General features: G+C 42.1%; 2 protein-coding genes across 2 annotated transcripts in view; one reads left to right on the forward strand and one right to left on the reverse strand.

Moving 5' to 3' along the window:
- The window catches only part of LOC311010058 (scavenger receptor cysteine-rich type 1 protein M130-like), a gene marked incomplete at its 3' end in the record, with an annotated part of 217,298 nt that overhangs the window by 12,619 nt on the left and 177,530 nt on the right, over positions 1 to 27,149 (reverse strand). The window contains exon 7 of the mRNA XM_084004539.1: positions 93 to 377. Within this exon, the coding sequence (XP_083860665.1) occupies positions 93 to 377 (285 nt within the window). The remainder of the gene's footprint in view (positions 1 to 92; positions 378 to 27,149) is intronic.
- On the forward strand, positions 15,982 to 17,344 carry LOC311010002 (ubiquitin-protein ligase E3A-like; the record flags this gene model as incomplete). Its single annotated transcript, XM_084004485.1, has 4 exons — positions 15,982 to 15,995; positions 16,193 to 16,273; positions 16,383 to 16,526; positions 17,159 to 17,344. 4 exons carry the CDS (start codon positions 15,982 to 15,984, stop codon positions 17,277 to 17,279), a joined length of 360 nt encoding a protein of 119 aa, XP_083860611.1. The 3' UTR covers positions 17,280 to 17,344.

Consider the following 27,149-nt stretch of genomic DNA (forward strand, 5'->3'; position numbering starts at 1 on the left):
CACCAGAACATGTTTAGAACACCACAGCCTGCAGCAGTGACACACAGCAACATTACTGATGATGTCATAGATGATGTCACTGAGGGGCTTACCTGAGCAGGTGAGATTCAGGATGTAGGAAGAGGTATCTGATTCTGCACACTCCCTCAGAGTGGATCCAGAATGAACACAGTCAGACCAGATCCCCCACACAGGTCTGTCTGAGGACTCTCTCCATTCTACAGAAACAGCAGAGCCACAGTCCAGCTCTCTACAGACAACAGCTGCTTGCTTCAGGGTCCAGTAATAGCCATACACTGGTCTCCAGTCTCCCTGTCTCACCTCCAGTGTTCCAGCACAGCGACTGGCTCCTCCCACCAACCTGACATCATCAGGCTCTGAACAGAAAGAAGAGAGTCGTCAGTGAAAGAAGTGAAGATTCTGCTTTCTTTCTCTCTTGTTAATTTCTCTATTTACCTGTTGAGTTGTGATTTCCTTCAACCTGGAGTCCTGGAGAAACACAAACATATATATTGTTTTCATTCAATGAAATAAAATCAACAAACATGTTTTCAAATGATGTTGAAGAGAGCGAATATCTGGTCGATGTGACCACTGCTCTTTGAAAGTCCTGTTTGTGTCCACTCCTGCATCCATCCTTCTGAGGACAAGCAGATGATGGAGGGAGACAGGAGAGAGACAGACAGCAGATGATGGAGGGAGACAGGAGAGAGACAGACAGCAGATGATGGAGAGAGAGACAGACAGCAGATGATGGAGGGAGACAGGAGAGAGACAGACAGCAGGTGATGGAGGGAGACAGGAGAGAGACAGACAGCAGACGAGGGAGGGAGACAAGAGAGACAGACAGCAGGTGATGGAGGGAGACAGGAGAGAGACAGACAGCAGATGATGGAGGGAGACAGGAGAGAGACAGACAGCAGATGATGGAGGGAGACAGGAGAGAGACAGACAGCAGATGATGGAGGGAGACAAGAGAGAGACAGACATGGAAATATCCAAATCATATTTCATTACTAACCCTTTTCAATAATCAATCATTACTTTTGAAAATCTTCATGGAAAATTAGGTGAAAAGTGTGTTTTATGGTCACAAAGGTGACTGGTGGGATAATGTCTATGTTAGCATATTTCTCCTTCACAGTCTTATAAAATACTTCTAAAATGTAAAACTCTGTTTCTGGCAGCATCTCCATCATCACCACTAAAATACTTCATCACATGCTAGTGTGACTATTTTACATATCAAAAGTCCTCATACATCACCGATATGAATACAGAAAGCAAACTCAAAACATCTCCTTTATTGTAACATTGTGACTTTTGGAAAATCTATATCTATATCTGTATCGGATGCCCCCTGGACGCCTATCTCAGGAGGTGTTCCAGGCATGCCCCACCGGGAGGAGACCCTGAGGAAGACCCAGGACACGCTGGAGTGACTATGTCACCAGGCTGGCCTGGGAACGCCTTGGGGTCCTCCCGGAAGGAGCTAGGGGAGAGGGAAGTCTGGGCGTCCCTGCTCAGGCAGCTGCCCCCACGACCCAGTCCCGGATAAGCGGAAGACAATGGATGGATGGATGGATGGATGGATGGATGAAAAGAAACTATTGTACTGTCACTTTCATAGAATTGGCTTCTTCATTTTATAAAATATCTACAACAAATATTAACCATAGAATCGAATCGTAACCTGTGTATCTAGATGCATATCGAACCGTTTATCACAAAGAGATGTGCAACCCTAATATATATATATATATATATATATATATATATATATAGAGAGAGAGAGAGAGAGAGAGAGAGAGAGAGAGAGGGCTAGCTGTAATATTGCATGCCTTGTGTGGGCGGGCCCCTCGGTCCAACATATGCAGCATGTTAGTGTGTGTAAGTTCAACTAGAAGACAGAAGAGAAAGTTAGGTAGAACAACAACTCTGTATGTGTACAAGTTGAAGAATGCCCTGTCTTCTCATGATAGGATTACTTGTTCATGTCCTTAACACAATCATGTCTGATCACTAATGTCACTTATTAATCATCTAGTTTCTTTGATCGTCTGTTATACTTCTCTATGAGTCGTATCTTCCCATCTTTTTTTTCTTATTTAATTAATGACATGTTTCTGTTTGTGTCCGTGTGTTTCTGTTCAATGTTTTGTCTAAATTGTGTTTTCATTGTATTCATGTTGTTCGGGACCCCCTGGAAAACGAGATGGTACATCCCAAGGGCTTATTCCTAATAAAGAGCTCCAAACAAGTACATGTACATCTAGATACTGTACATTGTGTTATCCCACTGGTCACAACATGTTTCTTCATTCTGTGACTTCAGTGAACAGAGTTGAGTGATTGTCAATACATATATCAATACTAAACATCTTAAAGATTATGTGTACCAGAAATATTAGTCTTATCTTCATATTAACATACTTTACTAAGCTTGTTTTGTCTGAGCTTTCATGCAGCCATCCTCCTCTACAGGTGCAACCAGGAAGTAATCAGCTCTGGTCATGTGACATTTACACTAAACATGCAACACTGCACATATGTCATTGAGAGGTTTTATTACTTCAATACTTTCTGGAAATGGATCGATACAATATTCAGTAATGTTTTTAGGACCTGTTAACTGAAAATGTTTTCATGGTCACTATAGTGACCGATGGGATTAAATTCAAAGTGCACAGCTTAACCAATGTTAATATTATTTAATTTACCTGACAATGTTCCTCTCTCAGCCTGAACCATCATAATATCAAATAAAAAGGATACAAATTATGATCTCTGGCTCCATTTTAATCAGATCAGTTAGTTACGTCTTCTTTGTGCTTTAGGGTCAACAGCAGCTGGTTGCTAAGCAACGGGAGCGGCAAAGTGTGAGGGCGGGAACAGCTGGTGACTCAAACAGGAAGTCCTCTGTAGATCAGACCGTCTCGGCCTTCACGTTCTACGTCAGCTGTGTTCTCTGAAGGATGCGGCCGCTCAATTTAGACACAACTATTGTGTTTCCTGTGACCCCTCCACAATAAAAGTTTATCTAGTTGAGGTGTTTTAATGTGAAGCAGCAGCATTTAAATGCAGCTCTGACACAGAGTGAACAGGAAACAGTGAGGATGATCAATCAGATGGACTTACACACAGTAACACTGATCACATGCTGCATCGTTTGTCACAAGTCTGAATATATGGCGGACTAACAACACCAACCGCTGCACAGAGAGATGCTTACTGAATATACATACAGTGATTGTAGAAATAATACATGTAACCACTTCAAAACATTCATTTCACAAATACTTATTTACAACAATGATAACTGCAGCTTAGAAAAACATAAGTAGACACTGGCTGCAGCCCAACCCTCCCACAGTAGAAGAATGGACAGATATGATTAATGATAGATACTGAATGGGAAGAAAATCACCTTTTCACTTCATATACAAATAGATAAATTCACAAAAATATGGTCAAAATGGGTTTCCTTCATGAAAAGACACAGACGGATCTAAGGGAAGTAACGGATTAAATATGAAAGTGTCCTCAGCTAATTGAACGGTCATTTTAAAAGCTGATAGACAATCTCCCTACAAAGGTGTTTTCTCTTTTCATGTATTATTTTCCCACACACCCCTGCTCTATTTCACTTGTTCTAATGTTGGGAAAAACCTGATTCTTATCCCCTCCTCTGCAATCTTTTATTTTTATAGTTATATATAATTATCCATGTACATGTGTACACAATCTGTGTCCATTTATAAAAATGAATATATTATTGGTTTCACAATCGTTGGAAAATTGCATGTCATTTGAACCCCAGCTGTAATTCATTCTGTCAGCCGCTAGAGGGAGCGAGAGGGCCATCAATCCGACCGTCTGAATACACGGAAGTACATCTCTCATGTGAAGAGATGCACAAAGATGCTCCTGAAGTACAAAGCTGAAATCTAAAAACTGCAGTTTAAGAGCAGCAGAGAAATTTACAGAGGATAACATGTTTCTGCTCTGATAAAGACCTGTACTGTCCTCAATGTAGATCTGTGTACAGGAAGAGGTGGAGCTTTACTCTTTACTTAGAAACATTTCTCAGAACTGCATTTCTGGGAAACTAAAAAACTTTTAATCGGACAAGAATCTACCTACTGAGGACATTACATGACTGTTACTATGACAACCAGGAAACCACTTAGATGTTCCTGTGAGATAAATGCTGTCAGTGTGGTCTTATTATTTCCGCTCGATGTTTCAACAACAAGTCTTTCAGAGGAGACTGGATTACAGCTTATATTAACTGTTGATGGATCTATTGAATGTTTTAGTAATCAATCATTGAGTCTATAAAACACCAGTAAACGGTATAAAATGTGCAGCCCGGTCTGTCAGAACTGGTGAAGTCTTTAAATGTCTTGTTTTGTCCGACCAACAGTCCAAAAGCCAAAGAGATTCAGTGGATGTGGATCTCTGCGGGAAGCTCCGAGCTGTCCATTCCTGTTGGATTCCTTCGAACTTCTGAATTCAAACATCGTCCCTCAAACTCGTAGCAGGAAAATGATGATGAGAAACGGTGCAGGATGATATTTGAGTGTTTCAGTGTGTCGTCTCCTTGTTGATTGCAGTCTGTGTGTAACTGCTGCTGTAACTGACTGTGTCTCAGTCAGTTCACTGACATCATGTTTCAGTCTGACTTTGACTTTCATTCGTCCTTCATAAAGCAGCAGGATGTTTTCAGCTCTGCTGCTTTCTTTATTCAGAACACCTCATATTTTATTGCTCTGGAGGCTCATTTTATTCTGAACCTGTAAATCTGTTTGTGTTGTTTTAGCTGCATTCGGCCTCCAGAGGGGTTCCACCTTTGTCACGGCCTCCTGCACCGCTTTAATCTGGCACTCAAATACTCTAGAAAACAACTTTGACAGGTACGGTGGCTGAGGAGGAACATACAGGGTGAACTTTACAATAGTGATCCAGCGCTTTATCAATACATTACAACCAGAATCAAAGAGAGGGAGTGAGGGGGGCTCACAGTCTGGTTATGGGACCAGCCGGTCATAAACTGATGCGGTGAACCTTTGCTGAACAACATGAACAGCTTCATGAACACAATTCAATAACATTCATGAATATAGGCCAGAGATCTTCAACATGGGGTCCTGGACCCATAGGGGGTCCACGGATTTCCAGCGGGGGTCCCCAACATTATTTGATCCCAAACCTTTTTTTCTTACAAAATTAAAAATATGTTCAAAAATACACATTAACATTAATACAACATCTAATAAGCAAATAAAAATGTTAATTGTTGTGTAAATGTGAAATTGTGATGTAGAAATGCCAATATAGATTTACAACATGTTCTGTAAATATATATTTCTGTCAACAATTTATTATTTTAATGGCTTAGCATTGCATACATACGTACTTACAAAGTACCTGTATACATGGCACTATAGGCTGCACTACACATTATTATTGGCCCGGCTTAATAAGGAACATGATTAATATGATATGTAATAGGGGGCCCTCCACCGTGTCACTATCAGCCAAGGGGCCCTTGGCCTGGAAACTGTTGAAGACTGTTAAATAATGACAGTAGGCTACTTCACTGGATGGAAACTTGGAATGAGATCTGCAAAGAATCTGGTCTGAGATTACGATATGAAATAAAGAAATGGAAGGCCGGAGAATATTGTTCAGATGTGTGATGGATGGTGAGGTAAAACTGAAGAGTTCTACTAAGTAATCAACATCCTCTCCAGACGCGAGGCTGCTAGAATCACTTGTGCTTCCATATCGATGGTTGACGAGGAAAGGACTCTGCAAGTTTCCACAGCTGGTTCAGGATCAGCAAAATGGAGGAGACAGATTGGGAGAAACTCAGTCTGTTGAAGAAAACCTGCCAGCGAGCAGGTTAACTTCAGAGTCAGTTACCATGGTAACAGTTTACTGATAAGGAAACGTCAGCCTGTTAAAGCCTGAACGTATTAAGTGTATGTTGCAATAACAGCTGAGTGGAAGGAGAGGCGGTTTGAGGGGGAAGGGGGTGGAGCTGCTGATACAGCTGATAACGACACATACGTGCACGCGCTAGTGCTCGAGACGGCAGAGTGTGTGCAATCAGGAAGTAAGCATCGACACACAGGCACGCCGTCCAAGTTTACCTCCGGCCCGACTTTTTTATTGACGGGGTTTTTAACCTTTAACGACAACTTTAATCTGCAGAATCAAGATCACTTTAGGTATTTACAAATCAGGGACTTTGTCTGCAAAATGTTTTTAAAAAATGATACTACAATGGGAGAGGAGATCCTAGACATTTTTCAAAAAGCCTGTAAAAGAAGCTACTTACCAAAACCAGAATATCTAAATTATATTGAAAAGAGACCATTCTCTGAATATTAAAGCAAGATGGAAACCCGAGCTTCACAAGCTCTCCCTCCTGGAGAGAACGGGACTCCATTATTCTGAACTCAGCACAAAATACTCACTTCTCTAATCACTCTGCTTGCTGGAGGTCCTGTTGAAGCATCTTCATATTTCCTGGAATCGCCCTTCTGTGGCTCCATTTTGGTGTCCATGGTGTCCTGGAAGCAGTTTTGAAGATGAAAGTCTAGTTTAGTGGTTAAATCTTGTACCTGGGTGATCTAGAAGGGCTTCACTGTGCAAAGTGTGATACATATTAGTTGAGGGTGTTATTAATGGCATGTAAAAAGACTTTGACCTCACTGTCAGACATTTCAAGCTGGCAATTTGCAATTTAAGTTTATTTTTAAACAATTTAGGTGATTTTGATGTCTTTGTTTGCGTTGAGATTTAAATAAAGAAAAAACATTCATCTTTAGCCTTTTTCTCTCCTTTTTTTCTTATCTTTATTGCTTTTTATAGTCATGTATGTGTATATGGGAGCTGGATACAATGTTAATTTTTATCCGATTACTCGATAAACCAATGGAATAATCCGTAGATTACTCGATTACAAAAAGATCTGATAGCTGCAGCCCTACTTTTAACCACTAGTTATTACAACTTCATACTATCAGTTAAAACAAATAATTGTTTTACATTATAAATGCCAGAAAACTTCCCTTACCGAGTCACACAAACACACGTCTGCATTATTGTAACTCACCATCTCAAGTTAAAACAACTTGAATATGTTTATATGACTTCCCATTTCAAGTTAAGATTTATATTCCAAATGACTTTCGACTAACATGTAGAAGTTAACTTGACTGACAATTATTTCAGTGTATCTGTATCAGATTGGGTTGCAAAGCAGCAGAACATTTCCAGTACATTTTCTGAAGACTTTCCACGGGAAGTTACACTGGGGAATTTGGGAAATATTCATATATTAAATTTGCACTTTACAATATGCAGCTGCAGTTTTGTGGCATTCTTCACGTATGTCTTTTCACAATATTTACACATATACAAAGACATTTTGTGGTAGAATAAGATACCAGCATTGATACTCTCAAGTGTATTTGCATGAAATCTGGTTGTTTCAGTCACAATTATGCTTAAGTACATTTTCCACAACTATATTAAAAATCTCTGTTCAGGACCAACCTTCAGTTTTGTAAATTGCAGGTTTATTCCCATGAATTCCTGATAATTCCCATGGAAAGTTTCCAACTGAATCCTTGCATTCCAACAAAATGCAAGGAAGAGGCAGGAATGCCTCTTCCTTGCATTTGTCATGTTGCACATATTATAACTGAATGTATACATCATATAGAAATGTATGTATATATACTTTTTCAGTCCAAATCCTGGTGAGCAGCAGACTGAGCTCTATCTTACCGACAGCAGCAACACTTGCAACCCCAGGTAACCCCTCTGAACACCAGCTAGCAAGCAGAGAGGAAGGCCAGTGCCAAATGATTATTATTATATATCATTATTATAAGTATTACTATTATCTCATGCAACAAATAGACAATGGTGGTGTAGTGGCTAAGGAATAAGACACATTATCAAAGTGTTGTAGGTTCAAATGCAGGTTTGAATTTTACCGAATGACTTATTTTCTACCTTGAGTTCAGCACTATTTATGAAAGGCACACTCACACACATGTATCACCAAGATGACTTTAATTCTCAAATGATTTCATGTTGGATCGGCACATGAAGCAAACATCTCATGTTAGGTTGACTGGAAACTCTTTGACTTTCTTCATTATTTCATTCACCACTAGGGGTCCCTAGCGTACTTATTTGAAGCTTTGGGGTCGAACCACTTTGGTGGTTCATCTGGCTGAGAGGCTCTGATGTTTCATGAGGCTTCATCTCACCATCACTACCTTCAACACAACAGGTTTCCCACACATCCTCACTCAACACCATCTTCCCCCAAATGACCCGCTTAAATCCCCACAGCACCTCCTTTCCCTAATTGGCATGTACCATTACCTTTCCTTCACCCCCTAAACATACAATAAAGAAACAAATATGTGTGCGTCTCATTCCACCTGTGTATCCACCTCTACACACCCGTCTGATTTATGACCGACGTAACGGCAGTCCGTCGTCACATACTGTCAAATATGGTGAGTGTGAGAGGCTGTGAGGGCTTGAAATGGTAGAAATACAAATAGGACATCACTCCGCATGTCGCTTTATTTTGATGATCTAAAAGTGTTGGTTTTTATTTCACATATTTTACAGCCCGATCTGAACGTCTTCCAGGATCTTATCATCCCAGACCAGACGTCATTGTCAAATCATTGATTTACTAGTTTTACTTTATGATGACATTCCTATGCTTTCAAGTGTTTGTGCTCCTTAAATCTTTAATGTTAATATATCTGTGTAAATGTAATATTCCACACATGCACTTTGTCTGTGGGTAATTTCCTTCAGGTAAAGTCAGCATCAAAAGTGGGCTCAAAATGTCCGCGAGCGAGCCCTCGCGCACTTCAGGACTTGACCGTGGCACAGACCTGAACCCTCAGGGACTAAATGGCAACGAGCATCAATGGTCTTCTCTAAACCATGGCAAGGTTGTAGTATGGGCATTTCCTACTATGACAAACTATACGTCTTATATTCCAATTCCAAACAAAATATAAACACTTTGAAAAGTGAAATACACTAAAGAAGAAAGGACTACTGCCACCGGCGGAGGGAGCCTATTTACCCGACAACGGCCGAGGCAGAGCGACTCAACGTAACGCAGTTCTACAAAGAGAGGACTTTTTTCCGCTCAGCTAACTACAGCGGCAGGAGGTGAGTGTAAATGATGTCATAAATTATGTTTTCCATTAATATTAGGTGTAGCAACGTAAAGTAAAATCCTTCGGTTTATTTTTCATACGGGGACGTAATATTCGTGTTTACTAATTGTTTTTTCGCTCGGTGGACCGACACTATCGTAGCTAGTTAGCATTAGCTAGCTAACCTCCACTAAAGTGTTACTGTGGCTTAAGTGCCGAATCGGAGGCTGGCGAATCGGAAACCAACTTCAGCGTCGTACTAATATGTTACTGTGGCTGCGGGTTTCACGGCTGAGTCACCGCCATGGTCCCTTCCCAGCTTCGCTCTCTTAATCATTCTATTGTCCAGGAAGTTTGATAATTAATGAACCAATGCTTTGGTTATGAATATAATTCCACTAATTACTTGTGATAACGTGGAGCATGCTGCAGACTATGAACTCAAAACTCTGTTCTGAACGGACATTTGGCCGCGTCGCCCCCCCTCACTGCTCCGTGTGTCTCTGCCGTCTCTGCTGTGTGTTTGTGGGGGAACAGCGGGCTGGATGACGCGCTGGAAGAGCGGACAGCGAAGCGGAGAGACCACGGAGAGAATGAGACGGACTTTGGGTTCAGGTTTACTGGAGTCGTACAGTGAAATGATTCATTAAAAACGAACGTTAGAATGGGTTTTTCGTGTCCTCCGTTATGTTTTACACGACAAACGGAACGTCGGATTAAACAACACGAACGTCAGTTTGAAGGTAAAACAGTTGAGTCATAATTTAACGTCAAGCGTCTGGAAACAGGTGAACTTGTTGTTACTCTGAGGTTGAGACAACCAGCCCGTCCTCCCTACCACCGCTGTGTGTCTTCACAGCAGCAGAGAGGCTGACAGGAGAGGAGCAGTGACGTCACAGGACTGCTTAATGCAAGTTTCAGTTGGAAACTTTCCATGGGAATTATCAGGAATTCATGGGAATAAACCTGCAATTTACAAAACTGAAGGTTGGTCCTGAACAGGGATTTTTAATATAGTTGGGGAAAATATATTTAAGCATAATTTTGACTAAAACGGACAGATTTCATGCAAGTACACTTGAGAGTATGAATACTGTTATCTTATTCTACCGAGAAATGCCACGTGCACCATCCGATTTCACACAAGCTAATGTTCAAGGAAAGTCTTTGTGTGTAAATATTGTGAAAAGACATACGTGAAGAATGCCACAAAACTGCAGTAGCATATTGCAAAGTGCAAATATAATATATGAATAACTCCCAAATTCCCCAGAGTAACTTCCAATGGAAAGTCTTCAGAAAATGTACTGGAAATGTTCTGCTGCTTTGCAACCCAATCTTTGAACAGATACACTGCAATAATTGTCAGTCAAGTTAACTTCTACATGTTAGTCGAAAGTCATTTGGAATATAAATCTTAACTTGAAATGGGAAGTCATATAAACATATTCAAGTTGTTTTAACTTGAGATGGTGAGTTACAAAAATGCAGACGTGTGTTTGTGTGACTCGGTAGGGGAAGTTTTCTGGCACTCTGCCGTCTCGAGCACTAGCGCGTGCACGTGTGTGTCGTTATCAGCTGTATCAGCAGCTCCACCCCCTTCCCCCTCAAACCGCCTCTCCTTCCACTCAGCTGTTATTGCAACATACACTTAATACGTTCAGGCTTTAACAGGCTGACGTTTCCTTATCAGTAAACTGTTACCATGGTAACTGACTCTGTGAAGCTAACCTGCTCGCTGGCAGGTTTTCTTCAACAAACTGAGTTTCTCCCAATCTGTCTCCTCCATTTTGCTGATCCTGAACCAGCTGTGGAAACTTGCAGAGTCCTTTCCTCGTCAACCATCGATATGGAAGCACAAGTGATTCTAGCAGCCTCGCGTCTGGAGAGGATGTTGATTACTTAGTAGAACTCTTCAGTTTTACCTCACCATCCATCACACATCTGAACAATATTCTCCAGCCTTACATTTCTTTATTTCATATCGTAATCTCAGACCAGATTCTTTGCAGAGCTCTTAGGTTTTTTGCAAACGGGAGTTTTCTGAAATGTTTAAGGACATTTCTGTGTGTTGAAGCAGCTCTCTGTTGGAAGTAGAAATAGCCACTGATATTAACTCTGTTCAATATGTGAAATATGATTAAAACCATGTCTTAGGCTGCACAATATTCTTATGCTTCATTTTCAGCTGCAGCCACATTCTTTTTGTGTCTGTGGGATTAAACCTAAATCAAAACTCTTCTTTTTATTTCCACAACTTTCAGCCATGACCAACAGGCAGTGGCGGCGCCAGAGTATTTTTTCTGGTTCAACTACGGTGGGGCTAACTCATACGACGGTGGGGCTCAAATCAATGCCAGAATTTCAATGTGAATATATAACAACACCCAGTGGCGCCGCCAGTCGGAATCCAGTACGCACTGGGAGGACTTTTTTTGAAGGTGAAAAAAAAAATTGATGGTGCTGAACCGGGGCCGGATTGGAAGATTCAGTGGGCTTTAAATTATGCAAATCAGCGGGTGACACCAAACAACGTCTGCCCAAGCAAGTCAGAGCTTTTCTTTCTCTCACACAGTGACCTGGAGAGACGCAGCCGCATTTGAGAGGACGATCGCGCGTGTGTGCGCAATTACGCATAGCGTGTGTTGGCCCCTCTCCACTACACAATACAGCTCGGCTCTAGTCTCATCACCTCTCTGCTGCTGAGCACTGTGGGCCGAGCCGATGCATGTCTCTCTCCCCGGGCCGGCAGAGTTATCATACCGTACTGTGCGTGCGTGTCCAAGCGTGTGTGTGCGTGCGTGGTGTGCTCACAAGCGTGCGGTTGTGTTTAGGTCGGGGATGGAGGGCACAAAAAACTATTTGCACCGGGGCCTATCACCATGATATACACTACTGATTTCACTGATACTGAAAACATTAGATGTTGTCTTAAAAAAGTATTTTTCCTTTTGTTGTTGTATTTGCCGTTTCTGTGCGTACATTGAAATTGAATCCTGGCGGCGGCGCTGACAACACCCTCCCACAGCTATAAACACGAACACAGTGAGAGAGAGAGACAGAGACAGCGAAACGTGAATAGTACGTTAACAGCCGGGACCCGAGTGGTCATCTTCCCCTGCAGGTGTCAACGGTGCATCCGTAGTTTTATCCAACACGCCCGCCACCGCCATCTGTTGTTCCGTCCGACGACGTTTAAAAACAAATTTATCCATGCTTACTAACGTTAACTTAACGTGAGTGACTATAAGCTGCTAACACTAACTGCTAGAGCCAGGTAGCTTACAAACTAGTAGCCTGCTGTCTCTGTGTCGAGCATACACTAAAAGCGGCTCACATGAGTGACGTTTACGTACGGACAGTACAGTCTGTTAATGAACCCAGATCAGTGACAGTTGTCATCGCAGCTGCCTGAATGCCGTTACGATGTGGTGGTGCTGTTGAACTCTGCACTTTTCTTGGTTATTTTGTTGTTGTTTTTTTCTTGATGGTTTTATGGTAGGGCTAACGGTAGGGCTGACACAATTCTTGATGGGGCTATAGCCCAACCAAGCCCCTCCCTGGCGCCGCCGCTGCATGAGAGAGATGAGAGTACGCAGGTCACGTACACCTCGTGCTGCTGGTAGCTAGCTTAAATCACATTCACACATATTACGGCAACAATTCTTCATATATATATATAATAGGCATGTGTGTGTGTATATATATATATATATATATATATATATATATATATATATATATACACACACGCATGCCTATTGTTGTTATTTCCATGAGATCAGTGATGTAGACATTTAGTGTTCATGTAATTATTTCAATACAACTCATGTAAATAAATGTCATATTTGAAGCACACTGTCAGCAAATGGTTGTTTTGAATTTCAGGCTCGAGTGAGAGAGAGAGAGAGAGAGAGACATAAGGAGACATAAGGAGGGAGGCCAAACAGGCTGCTTGCAGGAACAACTGGTGTTTGTTGTCACTGATGGTGACTATAAAGTGTATTAAAATACCATCTAATAAATGAAGCACCTATATGTAGTGGAGCTGTCAGTGTGTCTCTTTAATCCTGTTCAAATGTAAATCCATATTTGGTTCAGTATAGGGCTGCGACACCGTCTTGGACGGAGACACGTGAGACAGGACCGGGATCTTACGGTGCGAGGGGAGACAAGTGTTACGGGCATGTCAACTTTCTGTATGAAAAAAACTTTTCAACCGGGGTCAGAGCCAATCGGAGATGATTGGCCCGCCCATACTCGGCCTCTGATTGGCTCAGACCGTGGCGATTCATCTCTATGCTGTGGGGGGAAAGACGCTAGTTAGACCCGCTGGAGCTCCGGTGCGACCAAGGAACACATTTTAGCTGCACTTCACTGATTTTTGGTCGCATGTGCGCCCTAAATGGTTGCACTCTGCAGCCCAGGACTCCTGAAAAACGGTCCGTGTGGAACAATGTTCCCTGCTGAGCAGCGGCATAATGCGCGAGATAGGAATTTAAGAAGCTTCGAGGCAGAGTTTTTGTCACGAGCATTTTTTAGAATCGAGTTAATCGAATAACTCGAGGAATCGTTTCAGCCCTAGTTCAATATTAGCATGTGTAAATCCATAGAAATGCCATTATCGTGGTTGTGTTACATCTTGTCCACTAGAGGGCGTTCCAAAAACATTTCCAGTAAATAGAGTTCCCAACAGGCGACAGCTTTCTTGCTTAGTTAAACGTAAAGCTTAGTGAAGCGTTGTACTACAAAATGAATGACCTCAAATAGTCAACTTTAACAGAAAGTACAACCACGTTGCCGTTCTCCGGAGTGAGTTAAAGATGATCTTGTCTCTGTGTGTAAGTTGTGACTGTAGTTTGCCTCATATGTGTCGACGATGGCCTTCTTTTGATCCGTCCATTGGACACATTTAGCTCAGTAATGTAAATATTTTGAACAGATTGATTCCAAATGTGATTTGCACGTTGCATTCATACACTGTAACGAATTGCTGTAAATTTATGGTGGATTTATAACAGTATCCTACTGTATTTTAAAATAATTGTAAAATACTGTTAAATATTCATGCTTACATGTAAATCAACAGTTAATGCTCAGTTAAAAATAAGAAAATGTAATTTAACAGCATGAAACAGTATTTTCTGTCAAGGAGACATGTGCCCTTCTCAAGACCAGTGTTCACCAGAGCAGGTAAAGTTATGCTTTTCTCCCAAAATGAATAATGTCCAGTGTTGTTTTATCTGCATGATTATTGAACTGTTGACATTTCAGATGTTTCATTAGGTCTGTTTCATTAGTTCAGGTTGCTAAAAAAGGGCTAAGAAGCAAGCTCTGTAGCTAGCTTGAGCTCAATTAGCCATGGTCATTAGCCAGGTGTTGTGAGCAGTTAAAAAACCTTCTTTTTAGTAATCTCTGTGTACACAAACAATGTTCTCAATGCTCGTGTTCATGTGTAGAGACCCTGGTGATACTACGAGCAAAGTTTCATGTTGTGATGAGTCTTCTTAGTGTTTAAAAAATAGCAATTTTGATGCTAGCATAAGAGGGCCCTTGCACTCAATTGAAAATTAGCTTGCCTGAAAACGAAACTGCGGTAAATCTTAAAAGTGACTTTCGTCGTAATTATGCATAACTTGTGTTAACTTGTGCTTTTATAGAACTGACTGTGCAACCACAAACATGAAGGGACGGGAGGACTTTCCAAAGGGACTGAGTAAGCACCTACAATCCCTCCATTAGTCTTTCTTATTTTTAAATTTTACCAGGTAGTCTACGTTGTGTTGCTAATTTTATATATTCATTTTTTTCCAGGCACTCATCATCGGTGACTGACGAGACCAGTCAAGTACTCCACATTCACTTTTCATTGTTCACATGCAAAATACTTGTTTGTTTGCAATAAACTACAGCAATGTTATGGAATGTATATTCTCTTGTGTTCTATACCAGGGTTTTCAAACGTATTACTTATAAGTCTGCATCTGATTTTTATTCAAGTAAGAGGTCCGTGTCCTCAGCTTATCCTGCTACTTTTCTTCAGTTAGCACAGACAGATGAACAGTGATGAATGCATGTTGTTGCTGAATGCGCTAGAAGACAAGACATTAGTAAAATACAAGTCAAGCTGTGTGTTTATTGTAGGACTTTCGGATGTTGACTTGCTGTCGGGATGAATGTGGTAGGGCTGGGTATTTGAGAAGCCCTGCATACTTTCTTTTTAAATTGGTGCAAAAATAGCAGATTTTATAACACACTGGCATATACTGTAAAATAAACACAACCCAGAGTTATCCTACTGTCGTGTACTGTAATCCAATATACGGTAATATACCGTTAAATAAATAATGGTAGATGCGCTGTAAAATTACCATAACCCAGTTATCCTACTGTCATGTACTGTAATCCAAAAAACGGTAATATACTGTTAAAGTAAAAATGGTATTATACTGTTCGATAAATTACAGTAGATGCGCTGTAAAACAACCACAACACCCACCGTTATTTTACGTTCATATACTGTACTCCAAAAAACGGTAATATACTGTTAAAGTAAATAACAGTAGTTGCATTGTAAACATAACAGTAAATTACTGGCGTCCTGCTGCCAGTAATTTACTGTTATTTTACAGTGAAATTTGTTACAGTGTAGGTTTCTGTTGAAATGTGATGCAGCAGTATTGAAATGGGAATGAAGAATAGCAGGAAGTGATGTCGTAAGTCATGTATGATTGAAGGGAAAACGGGGACAAGATTCCAGTGACCAATGAAAACCGAAAGGTGAGACAAACCTTCTTGAGCTCTCGCCGTACGGTCCACAGGACTCGGAGGTCTTATTGTTGCCATGGCGTTAAGAAGACTGGCTCCCTCTGATGCAGCCTACTGGAGCAGGTCTTCTTCAGGACCACCAAGCTGTTTAGCTCCTGTTACACAAGTGGAGTAGCTGATTGATGTCTTTTTTTGAATGTTGGGTGAAGAAAACAGAACCTGGACTTCCTCGCCCTGGAAGAAACGACGGAGTACGACGGAGGTTACAACAGAGATTCTCCAATCATCAAGTAAGAAAGTGTTTTTGTCGTGCAGCATGTATGGGTTAAACACACGGAACGTCTACAAGTCGCTCCTCAGAGACTCAGACTGTTGGGATGTCCATTGGATGACTCGCAGGGAGTTCTGGGAGACGTTGCACTCGTTCAGGGAGGACCAGAAGCACCTCTTCCTGCAGTTCACCACCGGCACCGACCGAGCGCCCGTAGGCGGGCTGGGCAAGCTGAAGATGATCATCGCCAAGAACGGCCCTGACACCGACAGGTGAGCCACGCCGTCTTTATGTCGCAGCTCTGAATGGAGCCGCGAGACGCTGGTTTGAACTGGAGATGAACTGGTGTCTGTACCAGCAGAACTCCATTCAAAAAGCAAGGGAAATAACAACGTGGCTCCAATTACCCACCAAATATACTGACGACATTAGACCCAGCATGCTTTTCTGTATCTGTCCAGCATCTCCTGTAGTTCATCCAACACATAATCCATGTTCAAGTATTATTTCACCCTGTTTCTCAGAAAAACACTGAAGGTAACATTCTGTCCACAAACACCACTTCAACCCAACCCAGAGCTTTCTACACTTACTGTTGTCTTCCTCATTTTAGCAGCTTTTCTTCACCAACTTCTCTCAGAACTCCATCTGAATGTATTATCATTTAGTGGGTTTTTGGTTTGTTGGTGGAAGCCTGTCTCCGTCTGCTGTGCTGCAGTACCACTCTCCACCTGAACCGTAAGTGGTGGCGCTGTTTTCCAAAGGAAAAGTCTCACTAAACACTGTTTAACTTGAGATGTGCTAGTAAATATGACGTTAAGTGTATAAACTGGAGTACCAGGGACGTCAGATTGCTCCCATCATGTATATATTTGATGAATAACTCCGTCGTCTCGTCCTGCAGGTTACCGACGTCTCACACCTGCTTTAACGTGCTGCTGCTGCCCGAGTACAACAGCAAGGAGAAGCTGCGGGAGAGACTGCTCAAAGCCATCACCTACGCCAAAGGGTTCATCATGCTCTGAGGCCGCGCTCCCAAACACACAGCCGACGGACTGTTGTCAGAAAAAGGCCATCAAAGCCCCGCCCTTCCTTTATCTCACACACGGTCAAAAAGGTTTGACACCCGACACACCCGTCCACCGAGGAGACGTGGGGTTGAAAACCACAAACGGTGAAATGTCCAACTAGAGTGCTGAGTCGGTCGTCCTGTGTTGCTTCCTGTCTGTAGGGGGACCACCCAGTTTGACGGGTCCCCACGCGGTACCGCTAAGACCATGGCGCGCCACAAACCTGAGCCGTTCTTTCTGTTCCGTCGCTCTTCATTTTCCCGTCGTCATGGTTACAGACGGACCTGGGCAAAGTGATGCTGGAGGCAACTTTTCATTGAAACCTCCGTCATGTGGAGCGATGGAGGATTACTTTCAGCCGTTAGTGAGCCCGGGTCTCTTTTAACATGACTCTGTACCTCCGTTTTGTAATGCTGGACATGCTGCTCACTTGGAAATGTGACAGAGCTCTTGGGAAGGTCAAAAGGTCAATCCCATCCTGGCAAGGAAAGGCGTTTTCATCCATGGGTTCAACTCCCAACGGTTGCATTCTGAAAGATTGAAACTGATGAAGGTCGACACGTATTCAGTGTTGTGAAAACATGCGAAATAAAGATGACAGCTTTTTCCAACTCGTATCGACTCGTGATCCTGATTTGAGTCCACGGAGCCCGGAATCTTCCATCTGGTCTGCTGGATTTACTCTGTCGCATGATGTCGCACAACATGCTAATTCTGGGAACGTCGTGAAATCTGTAGCGCAAATGAAGCATTAAGCTCAGTTTGACCCATTTAAGGTAGCTACCTAGCGAGCTAACCGCTAGCATGTCGGCTATTGTTGCCATTACGGTTAAGTTCTCTAATAGTGACATAATGTGGCGATTATCATTAACAATGTTATATTAACACTATATGTAGAATTAAAATACTTGGTACTTAAAGGCTGAGTAGGTTATTTGGGAAAACCAGAGACTTTGACTTTGAACGTATCGCCTTTAGTGCCGTCACAACCATGCTGAACCTATAGGTGGCAGTGTAACGAGTGCTTTTTCTAAATGTGAGCTACGAGTGACGTGTATGCGTTTGCCTCAGAACTACGGCCATGATTGGCTGAATAGTTCGCAGCGCCCGCCCCATGAGTGAGAAAAAAAAAAAATAATAAAAAATTAAGAAGAAGCAGAGCCAGTCTGGAAGAAGAAGCGCTGAAAATGAGTGAACATGTTAGACGCTATTCAACACTAGAGTGACTATAGCGCATCAATAGACTTGTTATTTTGGTTATGACGGGTGTACGATAATTTCCCTCAAAATACGATAATTTTATGTCTCTGGTACGATAATCCTACATTTCTCACCTGGCAACACTGCGACAGCAGCAACACTTGCAACCCCAGGTAACCCCTCTGAACACCAGCCAGCAAGCAGAGAGGAATGCCAGCGCCGCCAGAAGCAGCAATGCAACAAGTCTGCTCCACCTCTGACGGCGCTGCATGCCGGAGCACCCATCCGTTTCCAGCAGGAAGATGGCCGCTGGAAACCTGCACAGTCATCCAACCCGCAGAGACCCCGCCAAGTTCCCACATCCAAAGCAGCGACAGACGGACCTTCGGGGGCGACAGACTACACGTGCTCCTTAACAAACACACACCTCACACAGCAGCCAGAGGTCAGCAAAGACGATTTGACCTCTGGACAAAAAGAGACAAGTGAACAACAAACTCACCATGGTTGAGTGTGTGAACCAGAGCACAGCAATCCCTGTTCCAGGTACGGTCGTCCCATTCAGCCAAGGCAAGTCCTCGACTTCTAATTGGCTGAAAAGGGTGTATGAAGAACACTGGCCTTTTTATATAAAAAACACAAAGAAAGAAACTAGTTGTGCCTTTTGTTAAATTGTTCACTATTGTGAAGAAAAGGGAAGAAACAGTTGATGCCTCATGAAAATTTTTTTTATTTGCACAGAAGGACTGTAATGTATATCTAATTTATAAATGAATGTTGTATAATACATTAATGTAAATATAATTCACAAAATAATGTATCTATATAATTTATAAATCAAATGTATTCATTCATGGATATATATTCATAAATCAATGTATATGTAATTCATGAGTTTAATATGAATGAATACATAATGGAAATAATATAAAAAGACAGCGGTGGAGATACTTTCAGTTTACTGAGATGGGGTTCGACTCCCTGTAGTGTCCTGCTTATTATTATTATTGTTATTATCATATATATATGAGTTGCATTGACCCACCTTCATGGATCCATTACTTATATTACAAATGATTATTATTATATATCATTATTATAAGTATTACTACTATCTCATGGTACAAATAGACAATGGTGGTGTAGTGGCTAAGGAATAAGACACATTATCAAAGTGTTGTTGGTTCAAATCCAGGTTTGAATTTTACTGAATGACTTATTTTCTACCTTGAGTTCAGAACTATTTATGAAAGGCACACTCACACACATGTATCACCAAGATGACTTTAATTCTCAAATGATTTGATGTTGGATCGGCACATGAAGCAAACATCTCATGTTAGGTTGACTGGAATCTCTTTGACTTTCTTCATTTTTTCATTCACCACTAGGGGTCCCTAGCGTACTTATTTGAAGCTTTGGGGTCGAACCACTTTGGTGGTTCATCTGGCTGAGAGGCAAGGGTGTAGGTTTGCTTTGTAAAGTGGTGGGGACAGAAATTTGCCATGACGTTAGTGGATCCATTCTTTTTACAATATAGTAAGACACATCGCTAGACAATTTAAAGCAGATAAAACTATATTTCCATACCTCTCTCATAGCGTGATAAATAATGATGCATTGAAGATGGGACGCTGTTGTTGTTTTATGGCACTTTATTAAGCTCTCAAAACAGCAATGTTCCCAACATAACAACTAAATTTATGTGCACTCATCAGGAAAAACGTGCAATTTATCATGTGCACTCACACACGTGCACACTGAAATAGCCACCACTAACCACTAGATGGCAGAGTTATACAACAAATGAATCTCCCAATACTCAGCTACCATGAACAACACACATTTTAGTCAAATAAAACTCAAACCACAAAATATCAAATTAAAGGTTACAAAAATATGTCATTCATTGACCGGTTACACAAGCTTAAGTGAATGAGCCAAAAACATGTGGTCTTCACTCACAGACAGAAACAAACTGAAATGATCTGGAATTCATAGGCTAATGCAATGCAAATTTGGAAAATAACAAGCTCACATGAATAAGTCAGTATTTTCTCCATCACTGCCAACTGTCTAGATTGCCTACTTACATCCAAGAACTAAGAGTGTATATCTTTTGACCCAGTGTCCATGATGCTAGTAGCTAATCCATCTGCTTCTGCCTGCTGAAATAACGCAAGCTGAGCAAGGGACCAGAAATAATGAACATATTTCAGTGTGGCATATAGCATCTCCATCTAGCCTACGTTACAGCTGTTTTTCTGCTAAAATAGATTAGTTCAAGGTCTAGAAAATCCTTAGATCTTTGCAGGAAACGTTGGAAACGTTCATATATACCTCTCCTCTCCTGAACAACGGTCACAGTGCAGCTGTCTCCACTCCAACTCATGCCTTCCGTTCAGTATTTCCTTTCAAATGATTGCGCTTTTGGCAAACAAACACACATCCACGACACATAGGCGGGACCAAAGAGGAAAAGCACCAATCAGAAGGGCTGTTTCCCCTGCGAGTAGAGGGGATAGGCTATCAAAATACTCTTTGGGAGACTGTGAAGCGGTGGGGAAAGGCGGTGGCCTATGCTACAGTATTTTATGGAAACGCCATTTGTGAAAAAGTGGTGAGGACAATTCTACTCATTCCAAAAGTGGTATGGACATGTCCCTACCGTCCATACCATAAATTACACCCATGCTGAGAGGCTTTGATGTTTCATGAGGCTTCATCTCACCATCACTACCTTCAACACAACAGGTTTCCCACACATCCTCACTCAACACCATCTTCCCCCCAAATGACCCACTTAAATCCCCCCAGCACCTCCTTTCCCTAATTGGCACGTACCATTACCTTTCCTTCACACCTAAACATACAATAAAGAAACAAATATGTGTGCGTCTCATTCCACCTGTGTATCCACCTCTACACACCCGTCTGATTTATGTCTATGATTTCAAGTGGTTTATGCTCCTTAAATCTTTAATGTTAATATATCTGTGTAAATGTCATATTCCACACATTGTAATTCTTCTGGCTTCCCCTGGTAACCCCACGTTTCACGTTGCAACGCTATGAACTGTGGGTAATTCCCTCAGGTAAAGTCAGCATCGAAAGTAGTGGGCTCAAAATGTCCGTGAGCGAGCCCTCGCGCACTTCAGGACTTGACCGTGGCACAGACCTGGGGCCTCATTTATAAAACTGTCAGTAGGATCCTTACTAAAAGTGTACGTACGCCCAAAAGCCAAAGTTTGTGTGCGCCAAAAAAAAAATCTGATTTATAAAACAGGCAAGCTGTACGCAATGTTCCCTTTATAAGGGAGGGTGACGTGAGGACGGCACAGCTTCCAAGTCGGCGCAAAGCAGCAGTGCACCCTGGGCGCATGGCACATCAAGCGGTCGGGTGCTCACTGATGCCGTCCTGCAACTTCAGCGAGACACAATTGAGACACAATCACCGCCATCAACAACGTTGCAGATGACGAGCTACAGCAAACACGCTCTGTGATGCAAGAAATTGCCATATTAATAAGTGAATTCGTTAAAATGAACAATGATTGTTGTCTTCCTTATCTTACAAACCCCGCATGACATCCTCACGGATGTTTATACCCCTCCAGTCGGGCTGGGGGCCGTGGCTCACTGCGGTCACGCCGGCCGCCGAAATCTGTTGCGCATCTATTCCTGTACTTACGGTACGGGTGCCCGAAGTTACCAAAATGGTGTTGAAAGCAGTTTTTATATCAGGTGCAACGGTTAAACATGAGGAAAATGATGGGTTTGCTAATTTCTTCAATAGATCTTTGTTCAGAGTGACTGTGACTAGCAGTTACATAGCAAATATCAAGTCATTTTACTGGATGGTTTTATAATAAAGTCACCTCCAAATCTCTCTCAAATGCATACTGACAATCAGATAATTTCCTCACATTCATAAATGAATTAAACTTATTCCTTAAGAGGTTTGCTAATATTTTCAATGGATTCTTGTTGAGTGATTCTGAATGTTATTATAGAAAATATCAAGACATTCTACTGTATGGTTGTATAATAAATTCAATTCAAAATCCCTCCCAGTATCAAAGTGCACACTGGCGAATGGATCATTTCCTGATTTTCTAATCTAATCAGTGGTGTTTCCTTGCAGAGGCCAAGGGAAGCCAGGCTTCCTCCGTTTTTTCAGAATATAACCACCATTTAATAAAATCACTTTTTTAACAGTTTACGTAATCCCTCTGTGATGTGTCTGTCGTCTCCTCCTCGTCTCTCTTCATGAATTATTGAGCGTTTCATGATGTGTTAAACAGCGCCCCTCTAAATGTTACGGGGTGAATGAGTGTTGAAAACATGTTACTGCACCCTGTTGTCTGTGAGGAGGCCAAGCTGCGCTGAACTCCCTTTATGAAAAAAAAGAGAGGTTTTCTTACCTTGAATGAGGAGAATTACGTCCGCACTGAGTGGCTAGCTGGTAGCACCAAGCTACAGCGGCTATTCTGCTGGCCCTGTCTCCTTTTTGACAAGGATTCCTGCTCCCTGAATAACCATATAATAATAATAAGAGAGAGAGAGAGAGAGAGAGAGAGAGAGAGAGAGAGAGAGAGAGAGAGAGAGAGAGAGAGAGAGAGAGCTCAGCGTGTGTAAGTCCTGGTAAAATGATGCTGGGCGCTCTAATAGTTCATCCGACCACGGGAAATAGCAACATATAAACTGCAACATCCGTTTTTCTGCTCCCACCCCGTAAAAAACATACACAGCTTCGAGGTTGTGTCTCACTTGGCTTCCTCGGAAATGTTCCCCACGCCACGCCACTGGATCTAATGGAGGGTATTTATTGTATCCTGTATTACATGCAGTCGGGCCGTCTCCTCCTCCTCCTCCTGCGGTGACAGCGCTGATTCAATATTTCAAAATTATTTTGATTTAAGATACAAGTTGGATTTTAAAAGAAGGTGTTTATGAAAAAAATTGCATGCAGTAAAAGCATCAAAAACACTGCTGGAGTTCATCATGATAACGTGGATCTAACGTATGATATGGAGTGTAATTAAATGTGTGCGAGTCATCAAAATGATAATAGTTCTTCTCACGTTTACTTCCTACAATCTGACTTCAGTCCACAGCTCCATCTGTGTCGCTGATTCCCCTCCAGTCTCCAGAATGTGCGTAGATTTGAGAAGTCTAGGCACAGTGGTTTTGGATCTGGACCTGGTCTAATGAGGTCTTGGTATAAAACAAAAACGGCAAAATCTCCCCTTTAGCATTTTCACAAATTAAATAAAAGTTTTACAGATACAATAGTAGGTGTCAGGCAAAGCTGATGTCTTACCTAAAATGTCTAAAAAGTTTTCACATCAAGAAGTGTCACAAAAAACAGTCAATCAGTGGACAAACAGTCGCACTGCACAATGAGTTAATTTCCCCTTAACTTTCCCCTTAAGTGCCGAATCGGAGGCTGGCGAATCGGAAACCAACTTCAGCGTCGTACTAATATGTTACTGTGGCTGCGGGTTTCACGGCTGAGTCACCGCCATGGTCCCTTCCCAGCTTCGCTCTCTTAATCATTCTATTGTCCAGGAAGTTTGATAATTAATGAACCAATGCTTTGGTTATGAATATAATTCCACTAATTACTTGTGATAACGTGGAGCATGCTGCAGACTATGAACTCAAAACTCTGTTCTGAACGGACATTTGGCCGCGTCGCCCCCCCTCACTGCTCCGTGTGTCTCTGCCGTCTCTGCTGCGTGTTTGTGGGGGAACAGCGGGCTGGATGACGCGCTGGAAGAGCGGACAGCGAAGCGGAGAGACCACGGAGAGAATGAGACGGACTTTGGGTTCAGGTTTACTGGAGTCGTACAGTGAAATGATTCATTAACAACCAGGGCCGTTTCAAGGAATTTGGGGGCCCCAAGCAAAATGGACATGGAGGCCCCCCGCATGCAAAGCCTACAGGAACCACAGCATAGCCATACAGTTTAAGTTCACACACTTTATATAATTGAGATAAGAATTGAACATTTGGAACATTTTAACATGTGCAAAAAAAAACACCACCGTACCATAAAATCCAATATACAGGATGAGGTGTCTTCCACTGTGAGAGATGCTATTGTAGCTGGGGAAAAATAATGTTTTTATTAATATAATCCACTGTTCAGGGACAGAATGCATCACTGAGTGTCTGACACCTAGACATTTGATAGGCACTACTGTATATTAAAAATTCTGAAATGTCCATGGGTAAAAGTGACTGGTATTTACACAGTTTGGTGGGAATTCAATAGTGATTTGCACTGTTTGTTTTTTTTCTAACAATATGACAGCACACACTTCACACATCAGTTTAAACTCTGGGCTGTGCAGGATATCAGCTATAATTATAGAGCTTGTGGTACCTTGCTCTATACAGGAAACGTCAGCACTGAGAAGTGATCTGTCAAGTAGGAGGCCTCTACCTTCATCAGTGGAGGGTTGAGGGGTGAAAAATTTAAGCAAAGCACCTTGAGGGAGGAAGAAAAGATATGTTAGGATTTCCATATTTTGATATTTAGAAGGGATGCAGCTACTTTCACAACTACAAATTCTTAAAAACATCCCAAGCTAATGTTATACATTGACCTACTTGTAGCTTAACATAGCTTTTAAGCATTCTGCTGTTTGAGAATTAGACAGACGCACCTGGTGCTTTAAAGACAGTAAACAGCTGGCGTGCATGAACACTACTAGACATGAATGTTCCGATCTGCTTTGATGCATGGAATTTATTGTGTGGTTTTCCTAACCCCCATTTGGTAAATAGATTATCACGGTGGAATAGTTAGCATAGCAGAGAAGCTATGCCACTTTCATCAAAACCTGTTACAAAGCTATAGCAATGTCCTGTCATTAAATACGATAAGCAGTGATTCTGGAACAGATCTGCGTCTTCCTTATCCCGTTAATAAACATATTACAGTATGTAACCCATATTCTGTCCGTTCGAAAAAAAAGTTGCACTAACTGTTACAAGCAGCATTGGCCGTCACGCAGGTAGCTAACATAAACATTTTTTGCTAGCCTACCTGCTGCGAAATTACACCAATTGTACAAGACACGTAGAGCTATTTTATCCAGTGTAATGTATCACTTACCACTATCTTGTTTTTTCTTATCCTCCTCTTCCCTTCTCTTCTTTGTTTTCTGGCTTCCCGAGGCATAATTCCGCTTCATGATGACCGCCGAGGTTTCGTATTTTGCCGGCAGCAGAGGTCACGAACCTGGCCGGCTGGCTGCTGTCAGCGGCTACTGAGAGGGGCCCCCTTGAGGGGGATCCCGATAACAGTGTCATTGCACTTTACTGCATTGACTATTAAAGGGGCGCTCACACAGTTTGTCATTGCATTTTATTCATAACCAGTCGTTGTCTTGGGGCCCCAGGCCAGCTCGGGGCCCCAAGCAATTGCTTGGTTTGCTTGCCTTCTCGCGACGGGCCTGTTAACAACGAACGTTAGAATGGGTTTTTCGTGTCCTCCGTTATGTTTTACACGACAAACGGAACGTCGGATTAAACAACACGAACGTCAGTTTGAAGGTAAAACAGTTGAGTCATAATTTAACGTCAAGCGTCTGGAAACAGGTGAACTTGTTGTTACACTGAGGTTGAGACAACCAGCCCGTCCTCCCTACCACCGCTGTGTGTCTTCACAGCAGCAGAGAGGCTGACAGGAGAGGAGCAGTGACGTCACAGGGCTGCTTAATGCAAGTTTCAGTTGGAAACTTTCCATGGGAATTATCAGGAATTCATGGGAATAAACCTGGAATTTACAAAACTGAAGGTTGGTCCTGAACAGGGATTTTTAATATAGTTGGGGGAAATATACTTAAGCATAATTTTGACTAAAACAGACAGATTTCATGCAAGTACACTTGAGAGTACACGTGCCTGTGCAGGGCAGTTGCTAGGAATTCTGGGCCCCCTGAAAGAATATCGGTGTGGGCCCCTCTACCCATTCATTGCCACCTACTGGGGGCTGTGTGTGGGCCCTAGCGGGCTGTGGGCCCTTAGAATTGTCATCACCTTTCCCCCCTATACGACGGCACTGTGCCTGTGTGTCGGTGTTTCTCCCAATCTGTCTCCTCCATTTTGCTGATCCTGAACCAGCTGTGGAAACTTGCAGAGTCCTTTCCTCGTCAACCATCGATATGGAAGCACAAGTGATTCTAGCAGCCTCGTGTCTGGAGAGGATGTTGATTACTTAGTAGAACTCTTCAGTTTTACCTCACCATCCATCACATCTGAACAATATTCTCCGGCCTTCCATTTCTTTATTTCATATCGTAATCTCAGACCAGATTCTTTGCAGATCTCATTCCAAGTTTCCATCCAGTGAAGTAGCCTACTGTCATTATTTAAACAGTGTGACCATATTTTTACATTCATTCATATCAGAGGTCTTCAACGGTTTCCAGGCCAAGGGCCCCTTGGCTGATAGTGACACGGTGGAGGGCTCCCTATTACATATCATATTAATCATGTTCCTTATTAAGCCGGGCCAATAATAATGTGTAGTGCAGCCTATAGTGCCATGTATACAGGTACTTTGTAAGTACGTATGTATGCAATGCTAAGCCATTAAAATAATAATTGTT

This window comes from Eutrigla gurnardus (assembly GCF_963514095.1).
Source record: "Eutrigla gurnardus genome assembly, chromosome: 24".
Taxonomy (NCBI): domain Eukaryota; kingdom Metazoa; phylum Chordata; class Actinopteri; order Perciformes; family Triglidae; genus Eutrigla; species Eutrigla gurnardus.